The following is a 26068-nucleotide window of genomic DNA, read 5'->3' on the forward strand; positions in this document are numbered from 1 at the left end:
TCTCATCCTTCTCCTTCTTCTCATCCTTCTCCTTCTCCTTCTTCTCATCCTTCTCCTTCTTCTCATCCTTCTCCTTCTTCTCATCCTTCTCCTTCTCCTCATCCTTCTCCTTCTCCTCATCCTTCTCCTTCTTCTCATCCTTCTCCTTCTCCTTCTTCTCATCCTTCTCCTTCTCCTTCTTCTCATCCTTCTCCTTCTCCATCTTCTCATCCTTCTCCTTCTCCATCTTCTCATCCTTCTCCTTCTCCTTCTTCTCATCCTTCTCCTTCTTCTCATCCTTCTCCTTCTCCTTCTTCTCATCCTTCTCCTTCTTCTCATCCTTCTCCTTCTCATCCTTCTCCTTCTCCTTCTTCTCATCCTTCTCCTTCTCATCCTTCTCCTTCTTCTCATCCTTCTCCTTCTCCTTCTTCTCATCCTTCTCCTTCTTCTCATCCTTCTCCTTCTCCTTCTCTTTCCTCATCTCCAAGGGCATTTAAATTAAAGGTACAGTGTTCTGCACTAATTTAAAGGCTCTCTGAAGCCTAGAAACCCTTTTTATAAGTCATCTTCGTAGCGAAGAAATTCGCATCGAATCGAATTTCACACTGGAATTCGCCGAATCAGCCGAATCGAATTTTTGAGAAATTCGCTCATCTCTATTCCCCATGATTAGATAATATTGTACCTATCCACAAGAAGGGCAGCAAGATAGAAGCTGGCAATTACAAGCCAGTGAAATTAGCATCTATTGTAGTAATGGTAATGGAATCACTCCTAAAAGAAAGATCATTGATCACTTAAAAACACACAACTTGCTGGACCCAAAGCAGTATGTCTTTACTGAGGGTAGATCATGCCAGACTAATCTGACTGAATTTTTTTAATTATGTTTTACCAATTCTTTGGACCAGGGTGGTACTGAGGACATAGCATATCTTGGTTTCAGCAAAGCATTTGATAGAGTTCCACTTAATGATCTAATACAAAAATTGTACAAGCTAGGACCTAACCTTTGGGTGGTTCAGTGGCTATGCAGTTAGTTAAATGATAGATACCAGAGTATGGTTGTAAATGGGGTTCATTCGGAACAGAGACCAGTCATTAGTGGTGTACCAAAAGGCTAGTAAGGTCTTGTTTAGAGATGAGCGAATCGAACTCGGCGAAGTGGAATTCGTTTCGAATATTAGGAAAATTTCGATTCCGAATCCGAAAATTAGCAGACTTCGGATGCGCGAATCGAAATTTTTCCAAAAATGGCGGCGACATGTGCGGCGACGGAGCGGGGATCTCTGGGAAGGCGCGCAGACAAGGCGCGCTGACCCATAATGCATTCATTCATGACATGTGATCGCATTAGCCAATCAGCAGCCAGCCAGCCAGCACTGTGTAATGGTGGAGCTATAAATTGCGGCCATCTTACAATTCTCCACTTGCCTCTGGTCATTCAAGAGAGACAGATCTCTCTGTATTAGGGACACAGAATCGTTACTTAGGGACACAGAACCGTTACTTAGGGACACAGAACCGTTACTTAGGGACACAGTACCGTTACTTAGGGACACACAATCGTTACTTAGGGACACAGAACCGTTACTGAGGGACACAGAATTGTTACTGAGGGACACAGAATTGTTACTGAGGGACACAGAATTGTTACTGAGGGACACAGAATTGTTACTCAGGGACACAGAATTGTTACTCAGGGACACAGAATTGTTACTCAGGGACACAGAATTGTTACTGAGGGACACAGAATTGTTACTCAGGGACAGAGAATTGTTACTCAGGGACACATAATTGTTACTCAGGGACACAGAATTGTTACTCAGGGACACAGAATTGTTACTCAGGGACAGACACAGAATTGTTACTGAGGGACACAGAATTGTTACTCAGGGACACAGAATCGTTGAATTAAAGAGTATGTCAGACAACATGCAGAGGAGTGGCAGAGGAGGCAATGTTTTAGGAGCGAGCAGACATGGCAGCAGAGGAAGGGGTCGAGGCAGCACTAGTCGCAGCCAGAGGCCAGTGCTCCCGGTGTCATCCAGCGGTCGTGTCTCCACCGACAACCCTGCCGTCATCGATTGGTTGGCTCGGTCGTCTTCCTCTTCCCAGGTCACCTCTGACACCTACAGCCAACGGTCGGTGGGTACGTCAGACACAACCGTTAGTTGGCATGGCCCGGGAGCAAGCCCACTGAAATCACGTGTCCTCTACCTGCCCCTGTCCTTTGGTGTTCCCTCACCAAGCGAAGTATCGCATGCTGTGGGCTCAGCCCCACTGTACAGTGAGGAAGAGCTAACAGAGGGCGGTCAGGAACGGGGGGAGACATCCGCCTCTTCAGCAGCCAGGCGAAGAAGTACTGGCGAGGAGAGTGGCTCGGTAGCCGGTCTAGAGACAGGTCTGTCTCCTGACCCACACGCAGCTGAGGGGGCTAGTAGTGAGGCGGAGACCCTAATTGATGATGATGAGGCTGATCGCACTTGGCAGCCTCGTCGTCATCAGGCTATTGCTTCCGCATCATCAGGAGAAGAGGGTGGCAGCTTGGCAGCGAGCAAAACAGTCGGTGGGTTGCCCAGGAGGCAGCAGGGTCGCAGCAGTGTCAGTGGAGGCAAACGGCCACGGAGTAGAGCACCAGCTCCACTGCAGCCTACCACCACGGCCAGTAGTGGTGCCGGTGTGCACGGAGGAAGTAGCAGTCAGCCAGTGAGGAGTAGCGGGGGCAAAGTTTCCTACTCGGCGGTGTGGCAATTTTTCGTCAAGCCGCCCGAGGAAGTAAACGTAGCCGTATGTCGACTATGTGGCCAGAAAGTCAAGCGTGGCCAGGGGGCCCATGTTGGGACTACAGCGTTGCGGCAGCATATGCAGCGTCGCCATTCGGTGGCCTGGGAAAACCGTGATAAAGATACGGCGGTTCTGCCTGCCCCAGCCCCCGCTCCATCACCCGCTCCGTTACTTGCTCCGTCACCCGACGTCAATCGCCCTCTATCAGCCAGTCAAGCCTCCAACACCTCTGCTGAGGGGAGTTGTCGCTCGTTGGCATCTTCCGCTCGTTCAGATGCTCCTTCTCCTGCTACTCCTCTTCACGGATTCCGTCAGCAGTCTTTCTTGGAATCCGTTTCCAAGAGACAACAGTTTGCGAGCACGCACCCGACGGTGCAGAAGCTGAACGTCCTCCTGTCCAAGTTGCTGGTGCTGCAGTCCCTCCCTTTCCAAGTGGTGGACTCAGCACCTTTCCGAGAAATGATGGCTTGTGCCGCGCCGCGGTGGAGAGTGCCAAGCCGTCATTTCTTCGCCAAAAAGGCAGTGCCAGCCCTGCATTCACATGTAGAAGAGATGGTGGGCCAGTCTTTGAGCATGTCGGTCTCTGCCAAAGTGCACGGCAGCGCCGACGTGTGGAGCTGTAACTACGGTCAGGGACAGTACATGTCATTTACGGCCCACTGGGTGAACGTGGTGCCGGCACAGCCGCACCAGCAACTTGGACAGGTCACGCCGCTTTTGCCTCCACGTTTGCACGTCCTTGGTCCGGCAAAGATGTCCGCCTCTACCACCTCTTCTTCCGCCGTGTCCTCAGCCGCCACCCTTGTGCCAAGTCCCATTACCCGACCGGCATATCACATGTGCAGGGCGCAACGGTGTCACGCTGTGCTGCACCTGGTATGCCTTGGCGAACGTAGTCACACAGGGGAGGAACTTCTGAGTGTAATGAACAGAGAAATCGACAGATGGCTGTCTCCGCGCAAACTGAAAATCGGAACCATGTTGACCGACAACGGAAAGAACATGGTGTCTGCTCTGCGTCAAGGAAGGTTGTGCCATGCGCCATGCATGGCTCACGTGTTCAATCTGGTTGTCAAGCGGTTCCTAAAATCCACCATCCCACTGCAAGACATCCTTAAAATGTCACGTAAACTTTGCATGCATTTCAGCCATTCCTACACCGCAAAGCACACCCTCCTTGAGCTGCAGCGGCAGAACGGAATTCCACAGCATCGCCTGATCTGCGACGTTGCAACAAGGTGGAATTCAACCCTACACATGTTAGACCGCCTTTACGAGCAGCGAAAGGCCATCACCGATTTCCTGATGTTACAAGCGGATAAAGGTACTCCCCTGTGTAACTTAGATGTCAGCCATTGGCAGCTCATGCGTGACACCTGCCGCTTGCTCAGGCCCTTTGAGGAGGCCACGCTATTCGTGAGTCGGCAGGACTATGGGATGAACGACGTCATTCCTCTGTTGCACGTCCTGGAACAAATGCTGTTAACAATGGCTGGTCAGGGTGCGGTAGACGTGGCGCACAGATCTCAACGCCACATGACCCCTGTGGGGGCAGGACAGGAAGAAGAGGAGGAGGTAGAGGAGGACATTGGTGCTCAGGAATTATTGAGTGAAATGGGTGGTTTTTCCACTCAGCGGACAGGAGTGGAGGAGCAGGAGCATCTGGTAGAGGAGGAGGAGGAGACAGAGGACCCAGACGCACCGTGGCAGTATGCTGTGGAGATGGAGGCAGGGAGTCCCTTGCATTCCTTGGCACAAATGGCCCATAGCATGCTCGGTTGCTTGCGTAGTGACAGCCGAATAATAACCATCAGACAGAGGGATGACTTTTGGCTGTCCACCTTGTTGGACCCTCGCTACCGTTCAAAAATGGTGTCCTTTTTCACACCTGCTGAGAGGGAGGCCAAAATAACATACTATAAGATGGCGATCGGACAAGCCGCTTAAGCCAGAGCTCCCGACGGCCCGATCCGCATCCACCGCCATCCGGGTGACATCAGCTGGCAGGAACAACCGGGAGACCCCGTCGTCTCTGTCAGAGACATCACTGAGTGGGTCTGGGCGTTTTTGGCCCGGGTCCGCTGCGGCAATCTGGCGTGGCCTACCGCGGCTGAGTGAATAATATCCAGCTCGCGCCCGCCCCGCCGGGTGCCAGGTGCACGTGGCGTGCGGTGTCAGAGGAGGGGATTGCTGGTCATCTTCTCCCCTTGCCCGGATCGGTGGCGGCTGGATTCCTCCATCCCCGTTGCGAGTGTCGGTTGCTCCTCGTCTGTGGCAACGGAGCAGTGGGGCTTGTCACAGCCAGGCGAGACCGAAACCACACTCAGTGCAAAGGACGGGTGAGTGAGTCACTCGGTGTGACAGAGGATTGCAGGTCCTCAACTCATTTCCACAATTATAAGTGGGCACCTCTCCCTTACCCATCGGGGCACCCCCCTCATGAACCCAGAGAGCATCGGCCTACAATAAGGGCCTATACAATCCCCTGCAGTAGTGAACTGTGTGGCAGCTAGGCCTGAGGCAGCTGACTCCCCTGTAAAGGTTCACTAGGGGAAAACAGGGGCAACCCCTACTTTCCCTCAGAAGCCCAATATTCTGCAGAAGCCACAGACCCAACAGTACCAAACTCTGCCTTTCCTCTCACGCATGTTGAGGTATACACTGCGATATCTAGTCTATCCAGGAATAATTATCCCCCCTTCTTTTGCAAGTTTTGGGGGTCCCAGCCCGATCCCACTGAAAATGTCTACATAAATACCTAGATCCTTGACACACGGAGGTGGGATTACGCAATCATATCACAGAGAGTAACCGCTAACATGGGGAAATCTGACAAGAAATCGACTCCTCGTTCCAGATCCCCTCGCCGTCTGAACGGCCCTGTCAATCGCAGCATCCCGGAGTTATTCCGATCTCAGACGCCGGAGCACGCGGAAGCCTCTTCCCATGTATCTCCCCCACATTCGCCTCGTACGGAGACTCCTCTACAATGCATGAGTAAAACCGCAGCTACCGCAATCAGAGATTCTGAAACCACTCCTCTCACCATAGGGGACCTGAAAGCGGTTGCATCAGATATTAAAGGGACTCTCTCTGCGGCAATCGCTGAGTTACATATCGATATGCAGGCAGTGGCTAACAGACTTGACGCAGTAGAGGATAAAGTAATCACACAAGACCTAGCCATTCATGATATGCGCACACAGGTTGACACACACACTATGCATTTGAGGGAGCTCGATCGTCACGTCGAAGACCTGGATAACAGGGGAAGACGACATAATTTAAGGGTACGTGGTGTCCCTGAGGCAATCGAATCTGCACAACTTTCCCAGGCGCTTTTAACCATCTTTAATGATATTTTTGAAAGACCGCCTGAATCACCAATTGAAATCGAACGTCTACATAGGGCCTTGCGTCCTAGAGGCAGAGACACTGAACCACCGAGAGGTGTAATTTGCTGTTTGGTAGACTTCAGACTTAAAGAAGAAATACTACGAAGAGCTCGGGATAAACACCACTTGCGGTATCATGAAACAGAAATTAAATTATTCCAGGATCTATCCCACCTCACCTTGCAACGTAGGAAAGACCTACGCCCATTACTAGACCTACTTCGCTCCAAGGGAATAGCATACCGCTGGAAGTTTCCGTTTGGCCTATCAGCAACACACCTGGGGAGATCAGCTCTCATGAGATTCCCGGAAGACCTTCCACTATTCTGTGAAACTCTGAATATCCCTTTACTGGACATTCCCAACTGGTCCAGTGCATCTCTTTCCTCATCACGGTCAATTGAAGACCCCATGGAGCTGCAATTCTCTAGACACTCTGGAGGAGAAAGACGAAGCAGATCCCCTCACACCTCAACCACCCCTGTACGACGGCGGCTCATTACTGGAGATAGTTTACCAGCATCACCTGCACATCGCAAGGCACGTCACGAATGACTCTCCTCAGTTTTCCCTTCTCTACCCATCTGTATAGCATCAGTCTCCCAATCGGAGGCCTCTTTACATAAGGCCCAAATGAGTTTTATATTTTTCTTGTAGTTCACGGTTCCTTACCACAGTCTATCGCAGACCACCTAGGATCCCGGGGAGTGGACACTGGGGTATGTTTATTGTATCAAATCAGCATATTTTTTCTGTACACTATTTACCAGTTATATATATTTATATATCTTAAATATACCTGCTGAAGTTATTCTTGCTCTTGGCCCCAGGGGTCTATGTGTGACACTGCTAATGGAGATGTGGGTTGTACCCCTGTTGACTTGGGAGTTTGCTCACCTGATCAGTACCGGCCTAATGTATTAACTTACTAGCTCTAACAGAAACAGAAATGTAGGCCTATTTGAGATCTAGAGATGCAGGCCAATTCCCTTTTCTGGATTTCCGCCTGACTCCCTGAAACTCAATGTCTTATGTGTTGGATGCACTTGGATAGGACATCCATATGTTCCTGCTTTTTGTGTCTTAACACCAAAGTTGTGTAAAACCAGCTGATCCTATCTGGAGGACACGTATTTTATATCCCTTGAGACACCCCGGGAATAGCCTCCATACTCTTCCTTACTGTCTTTAAAGTGACTCTATGGTAATGCTTGTGCATGATCATATTATACTTGGCTGTACAACTTGCCCCTAATGATTCCCAGAGTATACTACCGCTATACGGTCCCATAGGATTCACTCTCAGTTTAACATGCTTTCCTCCATACCCATCATTCAGCCTTGATACGGGTGTATAAATACCTGGGTTAAGTAGACACTATGTTAATATCCTGATCCCGTAACCTCCTCACTCTCCCTATAATATTTTTCTCCCACATAGTATCCGGAACTCCTTCATATGCATCGTAGTACCTGGTATATTACATACCTTCTACTCACTCATGGACTAGGTGGTGTTTCAGATATGAGATATGGGACCTTCATATTCGATGTTCACATTCATGGTTCATCTCGCTGTTGTGTTAAGTTTTGACCTATACAGTTATTCGATTTGATCCATGCTCTCAGCTGGCCACGGATTATGAATGCCCTCTCTTTGATGATCTGCCACGGTTTGGTAGGCGGTGGGGAGTCCAGCATTCCTTAGTAGTGACCTGCTGTATAGCATAAGATCCCTCGGTTGGGACTAATATTTACCTTGTTTTTGGAAAACGGTTCAACGGAATGAATGGCCTAAGGCCTACATCCCGGAATATTCATATGTTATGTTTTTGCTGTTGTCCTGCATTGTTTCGCATAAAGATGGTATTCTTGCTCGGAACTGATACAGTTTATGAAGACCATCCTACAATGGCAAGATTGTTTGCCGTGCAGGATCGAAGTCATTTAGAGGAATTGTCTAATTATTTCCTATATTATGTTTAACTTGTGATTGTATAGTATTTTGGAGGTATGAGTATGCTTGCTACATTCTATTGAATAACACAGCCTTAGTGTGTATTCACATCAACACTTTCTACATTCAATCTCATAAGACCTTTCCGTTAGCACATACCTCCTTCACGTCAGTTCTAGTGCACTTACTCCTGTGAGCCTTACTATCTACCCTCTTGCTCATCTACAATATTTTTATTCCCCCAGCTTTATACATACTATTTTACACCGACCTCCCTTTCCTAATAGGAATAGATTACCTCTCGGTATAAATTAGCTACTTCCCACATAGTTCTGTGTGTCAGGGACACCTTATGTTAGACTGACTCCTTTGTATACCTCTCGTTTGAGAGAATAAGTCCTCCTTACGATTATATTGTATACTCACAATACGGCTGTCTCTGGGTTCGACACATCTCCACGTGTAATTTTGTAATCCTGTACACAGTTTTACATACAACCATTTTATAAGAGCTTTAATAGGAGATAGAGTAGCTGGTCTATCTCTTCTCTGGAGTTTAGTTTGTTCTGGAAGTAGAAGGAATATATATATCAATACATATATATGGGTTTCTATGAGACACGCCTGACACTTCTTTTTTTCTCTGTCACACTCTTTATTTCTTCCTCCATATAATTACTATCCCTATTTCTACCTCTACACGTCCCTGTTTTAATCCCCCCTCCCCCCTCCAAAAAAAACAAAAATCCCCCCCCCTTTTTTTTTTTTTTTTTCTCGTCCCGCCTCTCATTTGGTATACCTATAGACTTTGAACAGGTTTTTCTGGTATACAACATCATGGCTATCAACCACACATCTACATGTTCAGCCCGCACGCTCTCAGTGGCCTCTCTTAACGCCAAGGGCTTAAATATACCTGAGAAACGCTCACAACTTCTAACATACATGAAAAACCTTCGAGCAGATGTGCTCTTTATCCAAGAAACACACTTTCGAACGGATCACATACCTAGATTTTCAAATGCTAATTACCCAACGGCTTATCATGCAGTCAACGCGGAAGTGAAAGCAAAAGGTGTATCCATCTTACTTTCCAAACAGCTCTCATTTAAAGTTACTGAGTCTCTCGAAGACCCTGAGGGGAGGTTCCTCTTTCTCAAAGGTACCCTTTTTAATAAGCCACTTACTTTTGCCAACATCTACAGTCCCAATACCGCACAAGTATGCTTTTTTCGTAAAATCTCCAAATTACTTGCTGTGTTTCAATCAGGTATTTTGATTTTGGGAGGTGATTTTAATGTAGCTTTGAACCCGTTGGAAGACACTTCAACTGGTTTTTCCTCTAAACCTTTCAAAGCACTCAAACAGATTAAACTTGAACTTCATGACCTTCTCCTTCATGATACCTGGCGCACCCTTCACCCTACGGACAAAGACTACACCTTTTATTCCGCACCACACAAACGCCATTCCAGAATCGACTATTTTTTTCTCTCGCAAAAGGACTTACATATATTGAAATCGGCCTCGATCGAACCAATGATTTTATCTGACCATCACCCAATTATGATGACTTTACAATTCCCGGATACACCAGCCACATCCAAAACATGGAGATTGGACCCCTTTCTTCTTACAGACTCATCCGTCACCCTCCAGATCCGTGATTCTTTGACCAACTACTTTAAAGAAAACACATCTCCAGACACGACCCCTCTCGTACAGTGGGAGGCGCACAAATGTGTAATGCGTGGCCTTCTAATGTCCATATCCGCTTTACGAAAACGCCTAGCTCAAACATCCTTTACTGCCTTAATGCAAAAAGTCCGTGCACTTGAATGCACGCATAAATGCTCTAGAGCCTTGGAATCTTCAGCAGCACTAGATCAGGCGCGAAAACAACTTCAAGATGTCGTTGAAAAAAAAAACAAACGTAATTTTACGCTACAACAGAAACTTTTCTATGAACATGGAAATAAGAGTGGCAAATTTCTAGCCAGGGCCTTGCAATCTAGAAGGGCAGCTCAGCAAATCTCTCAGCTCACTTCCAAGCAGGGTTGCTTACTGAAAACATCAACGAATATTGCAGCTGAATTTGAGCAATACTATTCCTCTCTCTACAATTTACCCGTACCATCTAAACCGACAGGAGACACCAGGCCTCGTGAGACTATTATTCAGACCTTCTTGACCCGATACCTTCCAAACTCTATTTCTAGAACACAAGCGCAAGACTTAGATGGCGCCTTGACCCTGACGGAACTACAACAAGCCATTGCACAACTGAAACCTGGTAAAAGTCCAGGTCCTGACGGGTTTATCACTTCGTACTATAAGTCTTTCAGTGACATCTTAGCACAGCCATTTCTACGGGCCTTCAACACTTTAGATACACCCGGGCAATCCATGCGCCATCTCTCTGAGGCCCATATTACGGTCATACCAAAAGAGAATAAAGACCAAACCTCTCCTGCGAACTACCGTCCGATCTCTCTATTAAACGTTGATCTAAAGATCTTTGCCAAAATCTTGGCCAATCGTCTATTACGCATCATAGATCCCATCATATCAACAGACCAGGTGGGCTTTGTACCAGGGAGAGAAGCTAGAGACAATACAATAAGGGCCATAAATATTCATCATTGGTTAACTCAAAAGCAACAATCTGGCTTCTTTCTATCTCTAGATGCAGAAAAGGCATTTGACAGACTGTCGTGGGACTACATGGAGGCAGTTCTGATTGGACTTGGATTGCCTCCGCGTTTCCTGGCATTTATCATGTCTCTATATACCACTCCCACAGCTAAAGTGCGAGTTAATGGTCTCCTTTCGGATTCCTTTTCGATAGGCAATGGGACTAGACAGGGATGTCCTTTATCCCCTCTCCTATTTATTCTGACTCTGGAACCTTTGTTGAATTGTATCAAACAGAATGATAACATCAAGGGGATTCTGATAAATGGCAAAATTCATAAAATAGCAGCCTTTGCTGATGACATACTACTTTTCCTAACAGACCCACATATCACTTTACCTAATCTGCTGCAAGAATTCAAGCTGTTCCAGTATCTGGCTAACTTCAAAATCAACTTCTCTAAATCCCAAGCCCTTAATGTCTCCTTGACCCAAGATGTGTTTAGACAAGCGAAAATGAATTTTCCTTTTACTTGGCAGTCGGCGGCGATCACATATCTGGGTATCCAATTACCAACTCACCTAACGGAACTTTACGATAAAAACTTCTTACCCCTCTTGCGTAATATCTCCACAGACCTTCAGGCTTGGAATAAACCCTGGTTCTCTTGGTTTGGTAGAGCAGCCATTCTCAAGATGAACGTACTTCCTAGAATATTGTATCTACTGCAGACAATACCGATTAAACTACCAACTTCTTTCTTCGCATCCTATAAAACACTCTGTACCTCCTTTCTTTGGTATAATAAACGCCCAAGAATTAGCTTTGCCCAACTCACCATGCCCAAGAAGGGTAGAGGTATTGGATTACCTGATATTGCCTGATACTACAGGGCCTGTCACCTAGCAAGGGTAGTAGATTGGACCACGACCCACAATCGTAAGGTCTGGGTTGGTTTGGAGGCAGATTTCTCGACAATACCACTTGCCCCTTCCCCTTGGCTGGAAAACTCTCACATTCCTTCGGAGTTTCGGGAACACCCTCTTATAGGTCCTACTTTAAGCTGTTGCCATCAGTTGTTCCAGAAAAAAGAACTCTCTTCCTTTCCGGGTCCTTTAACTCCGATCAAAATGAATCCAGAGTTTCTGCCGGGTATGTCTCGGGCCTTCCTAGCCGGAGATACTCGTCCAGTTAATCTGACAGTACACCAACTCTTCAAAAATAAGAAGTTCTTATCTAGAGAGGACATTATGAAGACATGGCCATCCCTGAACTTTACGCCATGGATGTTCAGACAACTTCATCACTTTATACGAAGCTCCCCACATCTACAAGATTACTCAAGGCCACTTACTCCGTATGAGAAACTTTGCTTTACGGACTTCCCCCAGAGACATGTTATATCCAAGCTCTATTCCTATCTGGGTACCGCCAATACGTCTCAACCTCGAAAGGCCTGTGAGGCCTGGTCGCTTGATCTACAACTGTCATTATCACCGGAAGATTGGGATCACATCTATGACCATATGCATACAGGTTTCATTTGTGTCTCGACACAAGAAAACAACTATAAAATATATTCCAGATGGTACAGAGTTCCATCCTTGCTTCATAAATTTGACCCGGACGTTTCGGATTTATGTTGGAGATGTCAACAGGCAAAGGGTACACTCCTACATATATGGTGGGACTGTCCGCTGCTACAGCCCTTTTGGAGTAAAGTGCGAGACTTAGTTTCACAAATAACCACATACAATCTAGACTTCACCCCGGCACAATTTTTACTCCACCACTCCTCACTTCCTTTTCGGACTTATCGTAAGTCTCTTGCCTTGCACATGATAAATGCGGCAAAACAATGTATCCCTGTTCACTGGCGGTCAAAACAGGTTCCCACTGTGCGGGAGTGGTTTCTTAGGGTCATCAGGATTGCGGAGATGGAGGAGCTGATTTCAGTGGCAAAAGAACACCCCGAGAGATTCAGGAAGACTTGGGCATGTTGGAAACACTTTCAAACCACCAGTATTTATCGTTTTTCTATGAATGAATGAGATGTGATTCAAGAACTCAAACACCTTTAGAGCTCTCACCTCTAGAATTGCTCCATAGACTGAGTCTACCCGGACCATCTCTTACATAAAGGTATAATCTACGTCACCATAAATAATGTTACGTGATATGATTAGTTAACAGCCACTATTTATTATTTGACCCCCTCCATTCCCCCCCCCCCCCTTTTTTTTTTTTTTTTTTTTTTTTTATCCCCTTCCTTCTATGATGCTACTCTTCACACTTCCTTTCACCTGATGTGCCTTTCTCTCTTCTTTTCCTTTCCTTCTTTCCTTCACACCTTTGTCCTCTACAAATAACTATATCTTTTATGAGGGACAGGGTGCCCTTTCACATATAGGTATGATTGTCCTTCACGATAAGAACCCTACATTGCCCGGCTACGGACACAGAAGACTTGCACGCCTTCAAATGATATTTTGTACTGCGCCTCATGGTCCCATTATTTGAATAATCCCTACGCATCAGAGCAGCATCCACTATAATCCTCTAGACTACCTATTATAATCAGTATTCTTTTTTTTTTTTGGTTTAGTTTACTCAACTGCTATAATGTGATCTTTTGTATAAGGGTAATTCACACTTCAAGTAAACAACTTATGACCCGTCTGCGCTACGGGAGATTATGACAGATGTTTATGCGCGGACTGTGTTCCGTATCCGTATATGACTTGTTATGCCTTTCTTATTTCAAATAAAATAAACCTTTTTTGGAAAAAAATAACGTACTATAAAAACCACCTATGTAGTCAGTTGGTCTCTGCCTTTCTGCGCCAACGTCCATCCTTAGACACTGTGGGCCCTGTGCGCTCGCGTTCCGCTGCCATGGCAGCAGGGGAGGGGTGGGGTGGTAGGAGCAGTGGCAGCTCCACCAGCAGCGGCTGCCTCAGTCTGCAGTCGATGATGAGTAGCTTTCTTCACCAGCGCAGTGAGGAAACTACTAACCAGCTGCAGCAGCAGCAGCATCAGGTGGACCTGGAGCAGGACCTCAAACAAAAGGCTTGGGCCTACTTGGACAGCACCCTGCCAACCGAGGTAGACAATCCCCTTGACTACTGGGCAACGAAACTTGACCTTTGGCCCCAACTAGCTGAATTTTCCCTTGAAAGGCTGTCATGCCCGGCCAGTAGCGTGGCATCGGAGCGTGTTTAGTGCGGCAGGAGGTATTGTAACTCCGCGGAGGACACGACTGTCCACCCAAAGTGTGGAGAGACTCACGTTTGTGAAAATGAATCAGGCGTGGATTAGTCTGGATTTCAAACCACCAGTTCCTGACACAACTGACTAAATCCGCCATGAATCATGCCCCAAACATGTGCCACTTTCAGGTCTCCTCACACTGCTGGTGTGTTCCATTTTGTCATAGGGTGCTGGCAGATTACGGGCCTCCCATTGCTGCTGCCAGGCCCGTAATCTGCCATGGGCCCCCGTACCGCCTCCTCATGCTGCTGCCAGGTCCACAGTGTCTCATGGGTCCCTGTACGGCCTCCCATTGCTGCTGTCTCCATCGCCACACTCTGCCATGTGCCACTTTCAGGTCTCCTCACACTGCTGGTGGGTTCCATTTTGTCATAGGGTGCTGGCAGATTACGGGCCTCCCATTGCTGCTGCCAGGCCCGTAATCTGCCATGGGCCCCCGTATCGCCTCCTCATGCTGCTGCCAGGTCCACAGTGTCTCATGAGTCCCTGTACGGCCTCCCATTGCTGCTGACTCCATCGCTACACTCTGCCATGTGCCACTTTCAGGTCTCCTCACACTGCTGGTGCTGTCCATTTTGTCATAGGGTGCTGGCAGATTACGGGCCTCCCATTGCTGCTGCCAGGCCTGTAATCTGCCATGGGCCCCTGTACCACCTCCTCATGCTGCTGCCAGGTCCACAGTGTCTCATGGGTCCCTGTACGGCCTCCCATTGCTGCTGTCTCCATCGCCACACTCTGCCATGTGCCACTTTCAGGTCTCCTCACACTGCTGGTGTGTTCCATTTTGTCATAGGGTGCTGGCAGATTACGGGCCTCCCATTGCTGCTGCCAGGCCCGTAATCTGCCATGGGCCCCCGTACCGCCTCCTCATGCTGCTGCCAGGTCCACAGTGTCTCATGGGTCCCTGTACGGCCTCCCATTGCTGCTGTCTCCATCGCCACACTCTGCCATGTGCCACTTTCAGGTCTCCTCACACTGCTGGTGTGTTCCATTTTGTCATAGGGTGCTGGCAGATTACGGGCCTCCCATTGCTGCTGCCAGGTCCGTAATCTGCCATGGGCCCCCGTACCGCCTCCTCATGCTGCTGCCAGGTCCACAGTGTCTCATGGGTCCCTGTACGGCCTCCCATTGCTGCTGTCTCCATCGCCACACTCTGCCATGTGCCACTTTCAGGTCTCCTCACACTGCTGGTGTGTTCCATTTTGTCATAGGGTGCTGGCAGATTACGGGCCTCCCATTGCTGCTGCCAGGCCCATAATCTGCCATGGGCCCCGTACCGCCTCCTCATGCTGCTGCCAGGTCCACAGTGTCTCATGGGTCCCTGTACGGCCTCCCATTGCTGCTGTCTCCATCGCCACACTCTGCCATGTGCCACTTTCAGGTCTCCTCACACTGCTGGTGCTGTCCATTTTGTCATAGGGTGCTTGCAGATTACGGGCCTCCCATTGCTGCTGCCAGGCCTGTAATCTGCCATGGGCCCCTGTACCGCCTCCTCATGCTGCTGCCAGGTCCACAGTGTCTCATGGGTCCCTGTACGGCCTCCCATTGCTGCTGTCTCCATCGCCACACTCTGCCATGTGCCACTTTCAGGTCTCCTCACACTGCTAGTGTGTTCCATTTTGTCATAGGGTGCTTGCAGATTACAGGCCTCCCATTGCTGCTGCCAGGCCCGTAATCTGCCATGGGCCCCTGTACCGCCTCCTCATGCTGCTACCAGGCCCGTAATCTGTCATGGGTCCCTGTACGGCCTCCCATTGCTGCTGTCTCCATCGCCACACTCTGCCATGTGCCACTTTCAGGTCTCCTCACACTGCTGGTGTGTTCCATTTTGTCATAGGGTGCTGGCAGATTACGGGCCTCCCAATGCTGCTGCCAGGCCCGTAATCTGCCATGGGCCCCCGTACCGCCTCCTCATGCTGCTGCCAGGTCCACAGTGTCTCATGGGTCCCTGTACGGCCTCCCATTGCTGCTGTCTCCATCGCCACACTCTGCCATGTGCCACTTTCAGGTCTCCTCACACTGCTGGTGTGTTCCATTTTGTCATAGGGTGCTGGCAGATTACGGGCCTCCCATTGCTGCTGCCAGGCCCGTAATCTGCCATGGGCCCCCGTACCGCCTCCTCATGCTGCTGCCAGGTCCACAGTGTCTCATGGGTCCCTGTACGGCCTCCCATTGCTGCTGTCTCCATCGCCACACTCTGCCATGTGCCACTTTCAGGTCTCCTCACACTGCTGGTGTGTTCCATTTTGTCATAGGGTACTGGCAGATTACGGGCCTCCCATTGCTGCTGCCAGGCCTGTAATCTGCCATGGGCCCCTGTACCGCCTCCTCATGCTGCTGCCAGGTCCAGAGTGTCTCATGGGTCCCTGTACGGCCTCCCATTGCTACTGTCTCCATCGCCACACTCTGCCATGTGCCACTTTCAGGTCTCCTCACACTGCTGGTGTGTTCCATTTTGTCATAGGGTGCTGGCAGATTACGGGCCTCCCATTGCTGCTGCCAGGCCTGTAATCTGCCATGGGCCCCTGTACCGCCTCCTCATGCTGCTGCCAGGCCCGTAATCTGTCATGGGTCCCTGTACGGCCTCCCATTGCTGCTGTCTCCATCGCCACACTCTGCCATTTGCCACTTTCAGGTCTCCTCACACTGCTGGTGTGTTCCATTTTGTCATAGGGTGCTGGCAGATTACGGGCCTCCCATTGCTGCTGCCAGGCCCGTAATCTGCCATGGGCCCCTGTACCGCCTCCTCATGCTGCTGCCAGGTCCACAGTGTCTCATGGGTCCCTGTACGGCCTCCCATTGCTGCTGTCTCCATCGCCACACTCTGCCATGTGCCACTTTCAGGTCTCCTCACACTGCTGGTGTGTTCCATTTTGTCATAGGGTGCTGGCAGATTACAGGCCTCCCATTGCTGCTGCCAGGCCCGTAATCTGCCATGGGCCCCCGTACCGCCTCCTCATGCTGCTGCCAGGTCCACAGTGTCTCATGGGTCCCTGTACGGCCTCCCATTGCTGCTGTCTCCATCGCCACACTCTGCCATGTGCCACTTTCAGGTCTCCTCACACTGCTGGTGTGTTCCATTTTGTCATAGGGTGCTGGCAGATTACGGGCCTCCCATTGCTGCTGCCAGGCCTGTAATCTGCCATGGGCCCCTGTACCGCCTCCTCATGCTGCTGCCAGGTCCAGAGTGTCTCATGGGTCCCTGTACGGCCTCCCATTGCTGCTGTCTCCATCGCCACACTCTGCCATGTGCCACTTTCAGGTCTCCTCACACTGCTGGGGTGTTCCATTTTGTCATAGGGTGCTGGCAGATTATGGGCCTCCCATTGCTGCTGCCAGGCCTGTAATCTGCCATGGGCCCCTGTACCGCCTCCTCATGCTGCTGCCAGGCCCGTAATCTGTCATGGGTCCCTGTACGGCCTCCCATTGCTGCTGTCTCCATCGCCACAATCTGCCATGTGCCACTTTCAGGTCTCCTCACACTGCTGGTGTGTTCCATTTTGTCATAGGGTGCTGGCAGATTACGGGCCTCCCATTGCTGCTTCCAGGCCCGTAATCTGCCATGGGCCCCCGTACCGACTCCTCATGCTGCTGCCAGGTCCACAGTGTCTCATGGGTCCCTGTACGGCCTCCCATTGCTGCTGTATCCATCGCCACACTCTGCCATGTGCCACTTTCAGGTCTCCTCACACTGCTGGTGTGTTCCATTTTGTCATAGGGTGCTGGCAGATTACGGGCCTCCCATTGCTGCTGCCAGGCCTGTAATCTGCCATGGGCCCCTGTACCGCCTCCTCATGCTGCTTGCAGGCCCAGAGTGTCTCATGGGTCCCTGTACGGCCTCCCATTGCTGCTGTCTCCATCGCCACACTCTGCCATGTGCCACTTTCAGGTCTCCTCACACTGCTGGTGTTTTCCATTTTGTCATAGGGTGCTGGCAGATTACGGGCCTCCCATTGCTGCTGCCAGGCCCGTAATCTGCCATGGGCAACCGTACCGCCTCCTCATGCTGCTGCCAGGTCCAGAGTCTCTCATGGGTCCCTGTACGGCCTCCCATTGCTGCTGTCTCCATCGCCACACTCTGCCATGTGCCACTTTCAGGTCTCCTCACACTGCTGGTGGGTTCCATTTTGTCATAGGGTGCTGGCAGATTACGGGCCTCCCATTGCTGCTGCCAGGCCCGTAATCTGCCATGGGCCCCCGTACCGCCTCCTCATGCTGCTGCCAGGTCCACAGTGTCTCATGGGTCCCTGTACGGCCTCCCATTGCTGCTGTCTCCATCGCCACACTCTGCCATGTGCCACTTTCAGGTCTCCTCACACTGCTGGTGGGTTCCATTTTGTCATAGGGTGCTGTATGGCCTCCCATTGCTGCTGCCAGGTCCGTAATCTGCCATGGGCCCCCGTACCGACTCCTCATGCTGCTGCCAGGCCCGTAATTTGTCATGGGCCCCTGTACCGCCTCCTCATGCTGCTGCCAGGTCCAGAGTGTGTCATGGGTCCCTGTACGGCCTCCCATTGCTGCTGTCTCCATCGCCACACTCTGCCTTGTGCCACTTTCAGGTCTCCTCACACTGCTGGTGGGTTCCATTTTTGTCATAGGGTGCTGTATGGCCTCCCATTGCTGCTGCCTCCACCGCCACACTGTGGCTCTGGCCCCGTGACTGCCCAAATGAGTGAAGTGTGCGGTGATTCTAAGATCGACGGCACTCATCTGCATGTCATACTGACTGACAGTATTATTTCTCTTCCCCAGCAGACTCCAAGGGCATTTAAATTAAAGGTACAGTGTTCTGCACTAATATAAAGGCTCTCTGAAGCCTAGAAACACCCTTTTATAAGTTAAATACGCAGTGAATATATTCGCCTCGAATCAAATTTATTACTCGAATTCGCCGAATCAGCCGAATCGAACTTTTGAATACTTCGCTCATCTCTAGTCTTGTTCTATATATTCTATATGTAAGTGATATAAATAAATGTTTTTTGGGTAAGGTATCTCTTTTTGCTGATAATACGAAGGTGTGTAATAGGGTTGATATCTCTGGAGGAGTCTGTAACATGGAACATGATTTGGCATTGTTGGAAGATTTGTCAAAGCAGTGTAAACAACAGTTGAACATTTCTAAATGTAAAATACTGCATCTAGGGCAGTGTTTCTCAACTCCAGTCCTCATGGACCCCCAACAGGTCATGTTTTCAGGATTTCCCTCAGATGAAACAGCTGTGGTAATTACTAAGGCAGTGAAACTGATCAAATCACCTGTGCAAAATAATGGAAATCCTGAAAACATGACCTGTTGGGGGTCCATGAGGACTGGAGTTGAGAAACACTGATCTAGGGGAAAATAATCCCTTGACAAAGTACATCATTGGGGGTCAACACTACAGAGGAAAATGATTTTGGGGTACTTATTTCAGATGATGGCAAAATAAGCAAACAGTGCAGCCAGGGAGTGGGAAAAGTGAATAGAGTTTTAGGATGCATAACTAGAGGGGTTGCAAGTAGAGGGAAGGAGGTCCCGATTCCCCTGTATAGATCTTTAGGGAAACCTCATTTAGAATGCTGTGTCCAGGTCTGGAGACCCTTATTTGCAAGAAGATATTGATAAGATTGGGAGAATCCTGGGAAAGGTAACAAAAAAAGTGAAAGGTCTGAGGAATAAAACATATCAAGAGCAACTTCAGGAGCTCAATATATACAGTCTGGTTAAAAGAAGGGAAAGGGGAGACATCATTAAAACTTTTAAATACATCAAGAGGGTGAATAAGGTTCAAGAGTGTAGTATTTTCAATATGAAACCAAGATCAACAACATGGGTACATGACATCAAACTAACTGGAAGAAAGTTCAAAACTAATCTTAAAAAGTACAGTATTTTATTACTGAAAGGGTAGGTATTGCTTGCAATAGACTTCTAGCACAGAAAATGAGTCAGTCAGCAGTAATTGGTTTCAAACATGCTTGCATCAAACATAGATCTATACTCAGACAAAAGGTTAACAAAGAAAAGAAAATACAAAACATATAAAAAATAGGCATACTTGGTGAACCACTTGGTCTTTTTTTTGCTGTCACTTTTCTATGTTTCTACATCTGCCATACCTGAAGGGTCAGAGGAGGTAAGAGAGATGGTAAATGTGTCAAAGCAAACTTGAGAGAACACCTCCCCCTCATGAAAGTGGATTTCCTGGACAAATATCATATAGGCATGGGATGACTTAAACTCCTTCAAAGCTAACCACCTCTTACTCACTTAATTTAAGCCTTTTACATTGTAGGATAATACTCTGAGAAACCTATTAAGAGCATATCAGACAAATGCATTAATTAACAATAATGGGATGGAAAAAAAAAAACACAGTGGGCCACATCTCCTAGCGTCAGGTTGGGAGCCTGGATGGAGACAAGCATTGCAAAGCTGGAGGTTGTCTTCTGGTCTTGGAACATTAGATGCCAACATAATGAACAGATCCAGAAGATACAATTGTAGATCAGTGTCGGTTTTACGGGAACTCCTCTGAAGTGTAGGTTTTGATAGCAATCTCTGTTTTCAAGATCATTTTGTTGCAATTGGAGCTGGGAGACATGAGGGTTGCTTTACTAAATGTGGAGAGTGCAAATTCTGGTTCAGCTCTGCATATAAACCAATCATCGTCCAGTTTTTTTTGACAATACTTAATGGAATAAGCTGCACAGCTGCAGGAGATTTTTCACTCTCCACTTTTAGTAAATCAATCCCATTATGTCTGCATGAGAGGTTTTCTTCCTCTAGCACATGTACATATTGAAAAAGTAATCAAACTTTGTTTCAAGATGATCCGTACATTCCCCTGTGAGGGCAAACTCCCCTCTCAGTTCTCATGCAATTTTCCCCACCTCTATGGAAAGATGAGCATGTTAGCATCCTCACCTATGTGAGATGGTGGCTTTGGGAGATCTGCCACAGGTTTCTGTGTAAGCGAAAGAGTTAATGGCAGCTACAGGAAAAAGCACTCTATAGTGGGATATTAGGAATCTCACGGTGGCAATACAGCAGGTCTTTGCTGATTTTGTCCATGAGGATGGCCAGGTCCCCCCAGTCTTAGAGCTGATTCATACATGTGTCGTGCGGATTGAAGCTCAGGTTTCACAGCTAATTGATACAGTAGTTGTTCAATGGTTCATGTCAGGTTCAGGACAGGATCTTATCTTGTTCACACATATGCAGGTAAGAAACAGTTCCCATTGAAGTCAATAACCTGAACCTGAAGGCACTGCTCAAAAATCATACAGGAATGTTTTTCAAACCACACTGAATCCGCACTTTCAGTTCACTGGACATATGTGAACAGGTACCATAGGAAGCAAGTTTTTTTCACAAGTCATGCAGATTGGATATGGTTCAAACCACATTCAATCCGCATATATGTGAACAAGCACTTATTGTTGCTAGTAACAGCTGAACAAGAGGACAGAATAGCAGACCTGTGGCAGAGCTCCGGTCTCATGTGTCTGCCATGTTAACCACTGAGCATGTGTCCCCAAATTTTCTGTTTGTCTAGTTAAGTGTTCAGCATTATAGTTTTGACTGTCCCTTTCTCACCAGCATCATAAAAAGGGCATCAGGTGAAAAACGTTTGTGGATTGAACCATATTCTCTAATCTGCCAGCTTTATAACAGCTTTATGATTTTCTTTAGTCCATCACATTGTACATATGAGATTTAAATAAAAAACTAAGTTGTATGGTGAAACTTAAAGCTACATACTGTTCTTTTTGCTTTTTCATGTTTTAACAGACAAATTTCACTAATGCAACTCAAGTTACTTCATTAGTGCAGGACTGCATTCCATCAGCATTTCTTAGAGAAAACAGCAGTACTGGACTGGTATATGAAATTCCTGGAAAAGTGGATGCTCTGTTGTACCAACATCTTTTTGTCAAATTAGACAAGAACCTACATGCCCTACAAATTTCAGGGTATGGAATAACTAACACAACCATGGAGCAGGTAAAATGTCACTTTAACTATTTATATGAACATGCTATATCCTTTATATTATGTTTCTATATTAGTCCTGTATTATACTGTACATAGAATAAGTTGCAGAAAACCCTTATACGGTAGCTACCATATTTAAGTGATCCCAAATAATTTATTATATTATTATTATTATTACTACGAGTTTATATAGCGCCAAAGGGTTTGCTCAGCGCTGTTCAATAGGGGGGGACAATACATGGCACAGTACAACAAAGACAGACAGCGTACGAGGGGTAAGAGGGCCCTACTCTTACGAGCTTAAACAACATTTAGAAAAAGGCTCTCTTTTACTGTTTGAATTCATGAGACAGATTACAAATTGAATAGATAAAAAAAAATATGAATTTGCCATCTCTAAACTCATAGGACCTTCCGACTCAATTCCAGGTTGTCCTGATAGGTAAAACTGCTCTTTGGAATTCAATAATAAATCTATATGCAATTAAAATAATTAGTTATAGAGTACATAATTATTTCTTGGTTTGGTAGTTTTACACAATCTTTAATACATTTTTCAAAATAAGACTTATAACACAAAATAGGTCTTTTGAGATGAAGGCCTCTTTCACATGAACATTTCAATCAAGTCCGCCTGTCAGTTTTTCAGGTGGACCTGATAGGAAGGAGTAGCATCTGGCAATTATGGCTCTCCAACATAAGCTGGAGGTGGACCTTCAAAAGACATATTAGGACCTCACTTTAGAGGAAACCAGGGTCTGTGACTGCTTAATATTGTCAATTTTAACCGACGTGGGGGGGGGGGGGTAACTACAGTGGATAGAGCTTAATGAGATGCATAATTTAATACATTTGGAGACTAAATACTTGCAACCAGAATCTTTAACCATTAGCCGCCCGGCCAATGGCCGTTTGGCGGCTTCAAAAGTACTTCGGCATTCCGGGTGCACGCCACTTGGCGTGCTCCCGCACATGCGCAGTTTGCGCTAATGCAGAGCCGTGCAGCGGCGCGATCTGTCACCGGCCGTGTACCTCGGACACGGCCGATGACAGATCTGAGTACCGGCCCCCGTTGCTGGTACCATGTGACCTGCTGTGACCAATCACAGCAGGTCACATGACAGTTGTATACAATGGATGGCTTCATTCATGCCATCCATTGTATACTAGTGCCTAGCTGTGAATGGTCAGAGCTAATCACATGCACATGTCATGTGATTAGCTGTGACCAAATCACAGCTAAGCACAAAAAAAAAACAAAAACCTGAATGAATCGATTTCATTCAGGTAAATGCTTGCTTATAGCAAAGTAATTCTTTGCTATAAGCAAATTGTGTAAAAAAAAAATAAAAAATACTGATCACTTCCCCAAAGTAGTACAATGTTACTATGGTAACATTGTACTACTTTGGTCATAGTAAAATATGAAAAAAAAATCTTAAAAAAAATGTAATAAAAAATTAAAAATAATAAAAAAATTAAAAAAATATATATATTTTTTTTTCATACTGTCACCAGTCAGTGTCCCTGTTCACCGCCATGCCAGTTATATGATGACGCTGTACTGCACTGGTGACAGTATGTAAAAAAAAAAAAAAATAGTGAAAATAATTTTTTTAATTATTCCATTTTCCGAAAAATTATGACCAAGAAATACAACTTCAAAAAACTCGCCATGCCTCTTATGAAGTACGTCGGACTGTCTACTCTGCAAAAACGGGTCATTTGGGGATATCTGTACTATTCTGACATTCTTGGACCTCAAGAAATTAGATTGGCTGTCAGTACTTCAGGATTGATCAATATTCAGATCTATACCATAGTTTGTGAACTCTATAACTTTCCTACAAGCTAAATAATACATCCTAATTTGGGTTATTTTCACCAAAGACATGTAGCAGAATACATCTCGGCCTAAATTTATGAAGAACAATTATTTATTTGTAAACCTTTATAATAGAAACAAAGAAAAACGTGTTTTTTTTTCAAAATATTTGGTCTTTTTTTGTTAATTTAGCAAAAAATAAAAACCCCAGCGGTGATTAAATACCACCAAAAGAAAACTCTAGTTGTGTGAAGAAAATGATAAAATTTTAGTTTGGGTACAATGTTGTATGACCGCGCAATTGTCATTCAAAGTGTGAGAGCGCTGAAACGTGAAAAATGGCCGGGGCAGGAAGATGTAAAATTGCCCGGTATTGAAATGGTTAAAGGACACATAGATGGTGGAGGGAGTTGTTATGGACCAGTAACTTTGGTACCTGCCAGCCGACCTGCAACAATGGCTTTGCTACGGGGACCTGAAAACCAAAGATTAGTTGACTGAATTGGTTGAGAGGTATACAATAACTGAAGAGCTACACACACCCAAGCTCAAATAGTCCTCTGTTAAATGCCAATAAAAAAACTCCTTTCCCTTGTAAAAGTGGACCACAGAACACAATGCGGTGAAACAATTAAACACCTGCTTCCCAAACCTATCATTTTTTCTTGCTAGAAAATTTAAATTCTATATGATTTTCAAGCAAAGACCCTTGAGAATAAAATGAGGAGTGTTGCAATTGTTATTTCATGTGGTATTTGCGCAGGATTAGGAGCCATTTTATCTCAGTTCATTCACAGACAGGAGCATCTCATGTTTTTTCTCAGGTAGAAGTTTACCGTGGGTGAGAAAAACTATGCTATTGTGGAGAAAGAATGCCTGGCAATTAAATGGACTCTAAGCTCACTCTGGTATTATCTTTTGGGAAGATAATTTAGGTTAATCTTAGACCATTCCCCTTTTGACACAGAAACACCAGATGAGGAGTGAATATTTGAGTGACCCGGTGGTTTCTGTTGGCTCCCAGACCCAGGATCAAAATGCTGCTGTTCCTTCCTGGGGCCATTGTCTGGGCTGCTCTAAATCTTCTATTACATCTAGATCGAGGAAGTGGGGGAATGTGTGTCAGTCAGAAGGAATATATTCTGGATTAAAGATATATACCCTTTTATTTTTTGGAAGTGGGTCTATTGAGATGCCATGCACAAGTAATGAATGGGAAAGGTGAAAATAAAATAGGAAGAGGAGGAGGGGGTCTCAGGTGTGTGTATACTTCCCTGCAGTTTAACATGGACAGGGTGAGCTTCATTCTCTGACTAGGTGAGATGGCTGCTGTTACTGCTATGAATTTGGACTTTTGTTTCCACTGTGGACATTATGTGGTTTAACAAAACAGACCTTTTGTGGTGTTGTAAGAAGCAATAACAAATACTGGAAAAGACACTTAAATCATAATCCTAAAACCATACGCCTTTACAGATTTGACAAAGAACCTACAGGGTAAAAACATCACAGTAATACAACTGAGAGTCGAAATGAAGTCTCCCTTAACCACTTGCCTACCGTGCACTTATACCCCCTTCCTTACCAGGCCAATTTTCAGCTTTCAGCGCTGCCGCACTTTGATTGACAATTGCGCGGTCATGCAACATTGTACCCATATGAAATTTTGATCATTTTTTTCTCACAAATAGAGCTTTTTTTTGGTGGTATTTAATCGCCACTGGGCGCTTTACTTTTTGCGCTATAAATTAAAAAAGTGCAAAAAATTTGAAAAAAAAAAAAAAGTTTATTTGTTTCTTTTATAAAATTTTTCAAACAGGTATTTTTTCTCCTTCACTGATTTGCGTTGATGAGGCGGCACTGATGGGCACTGATAGGCGGCACTGATGGACACTGATAGGCAGCACTAAAGGGCACTGATAGGCAGTACTAATGAGGTGGCACGGATAGGCGGCACTGATAGACAGCACTAATTAGGGGTCACGGATAGGCGGCACTGATATGCAGCACTGATAGGCGGCACTGATAGGTGACACTGATGATGGGTACTGATAGACGGCACTGACTGGCATCACTTCTGGGCACTGACTGGCGGCACTGACTGGCACAACCCCTGGGCACTGACTGGTGGCACTGACTGGCAGCACTGGTGGTTGGCACTGGTGGGTGGCACTGGTGGACAGCACTGGTGGGTGGGCACAGGTGGGTGGCACTGGTGGGCACAGGTGGGCACAGGTGG

At 46.9% G+C, this 26068-nt stretch overlaps 1 protein-coding gene across 1 annotated transcript in view; it reads left to right on the forward strand.

The window, feature by feature from the left end:
- Positions 1-26068, forward strand: part of LOC149464696 (ATP-binding cassette sub-family A member 13-like) — a 594838-nt gene that overhangs the window by 221432 nt on the left and 347338 nt on the right. Inside the window, exons 16-17 of the mRNA XM_089674212.1 lie at positions 21801-22013; positions 24797-24950. Coding sequence (XP_089530338.1) covers positions 21801-22013; positions 24797-24950 — 367 coding nt within the window. The remainder of the gene's footprint in view (positions 1-21800; positions 22014-24796; positions 24951-26068) is intronic.

Source organism: Staurois parvus, unplaced genomic scaffold (genome assembly GCF_062004578.1).
Source record: "Staurois parvus isolate SC_StPar_1 unplaced genomic scaffold, SC_StPar_1.0 ptg000148l, whole genome shotgun sequence".
Classification (NCBI taxonomy): domain Eukaryota; kingdom Metazoa; phylum Chordata; class Amphibia; order Anura; family Ranidae; genus Staurois; species Staurois parvus.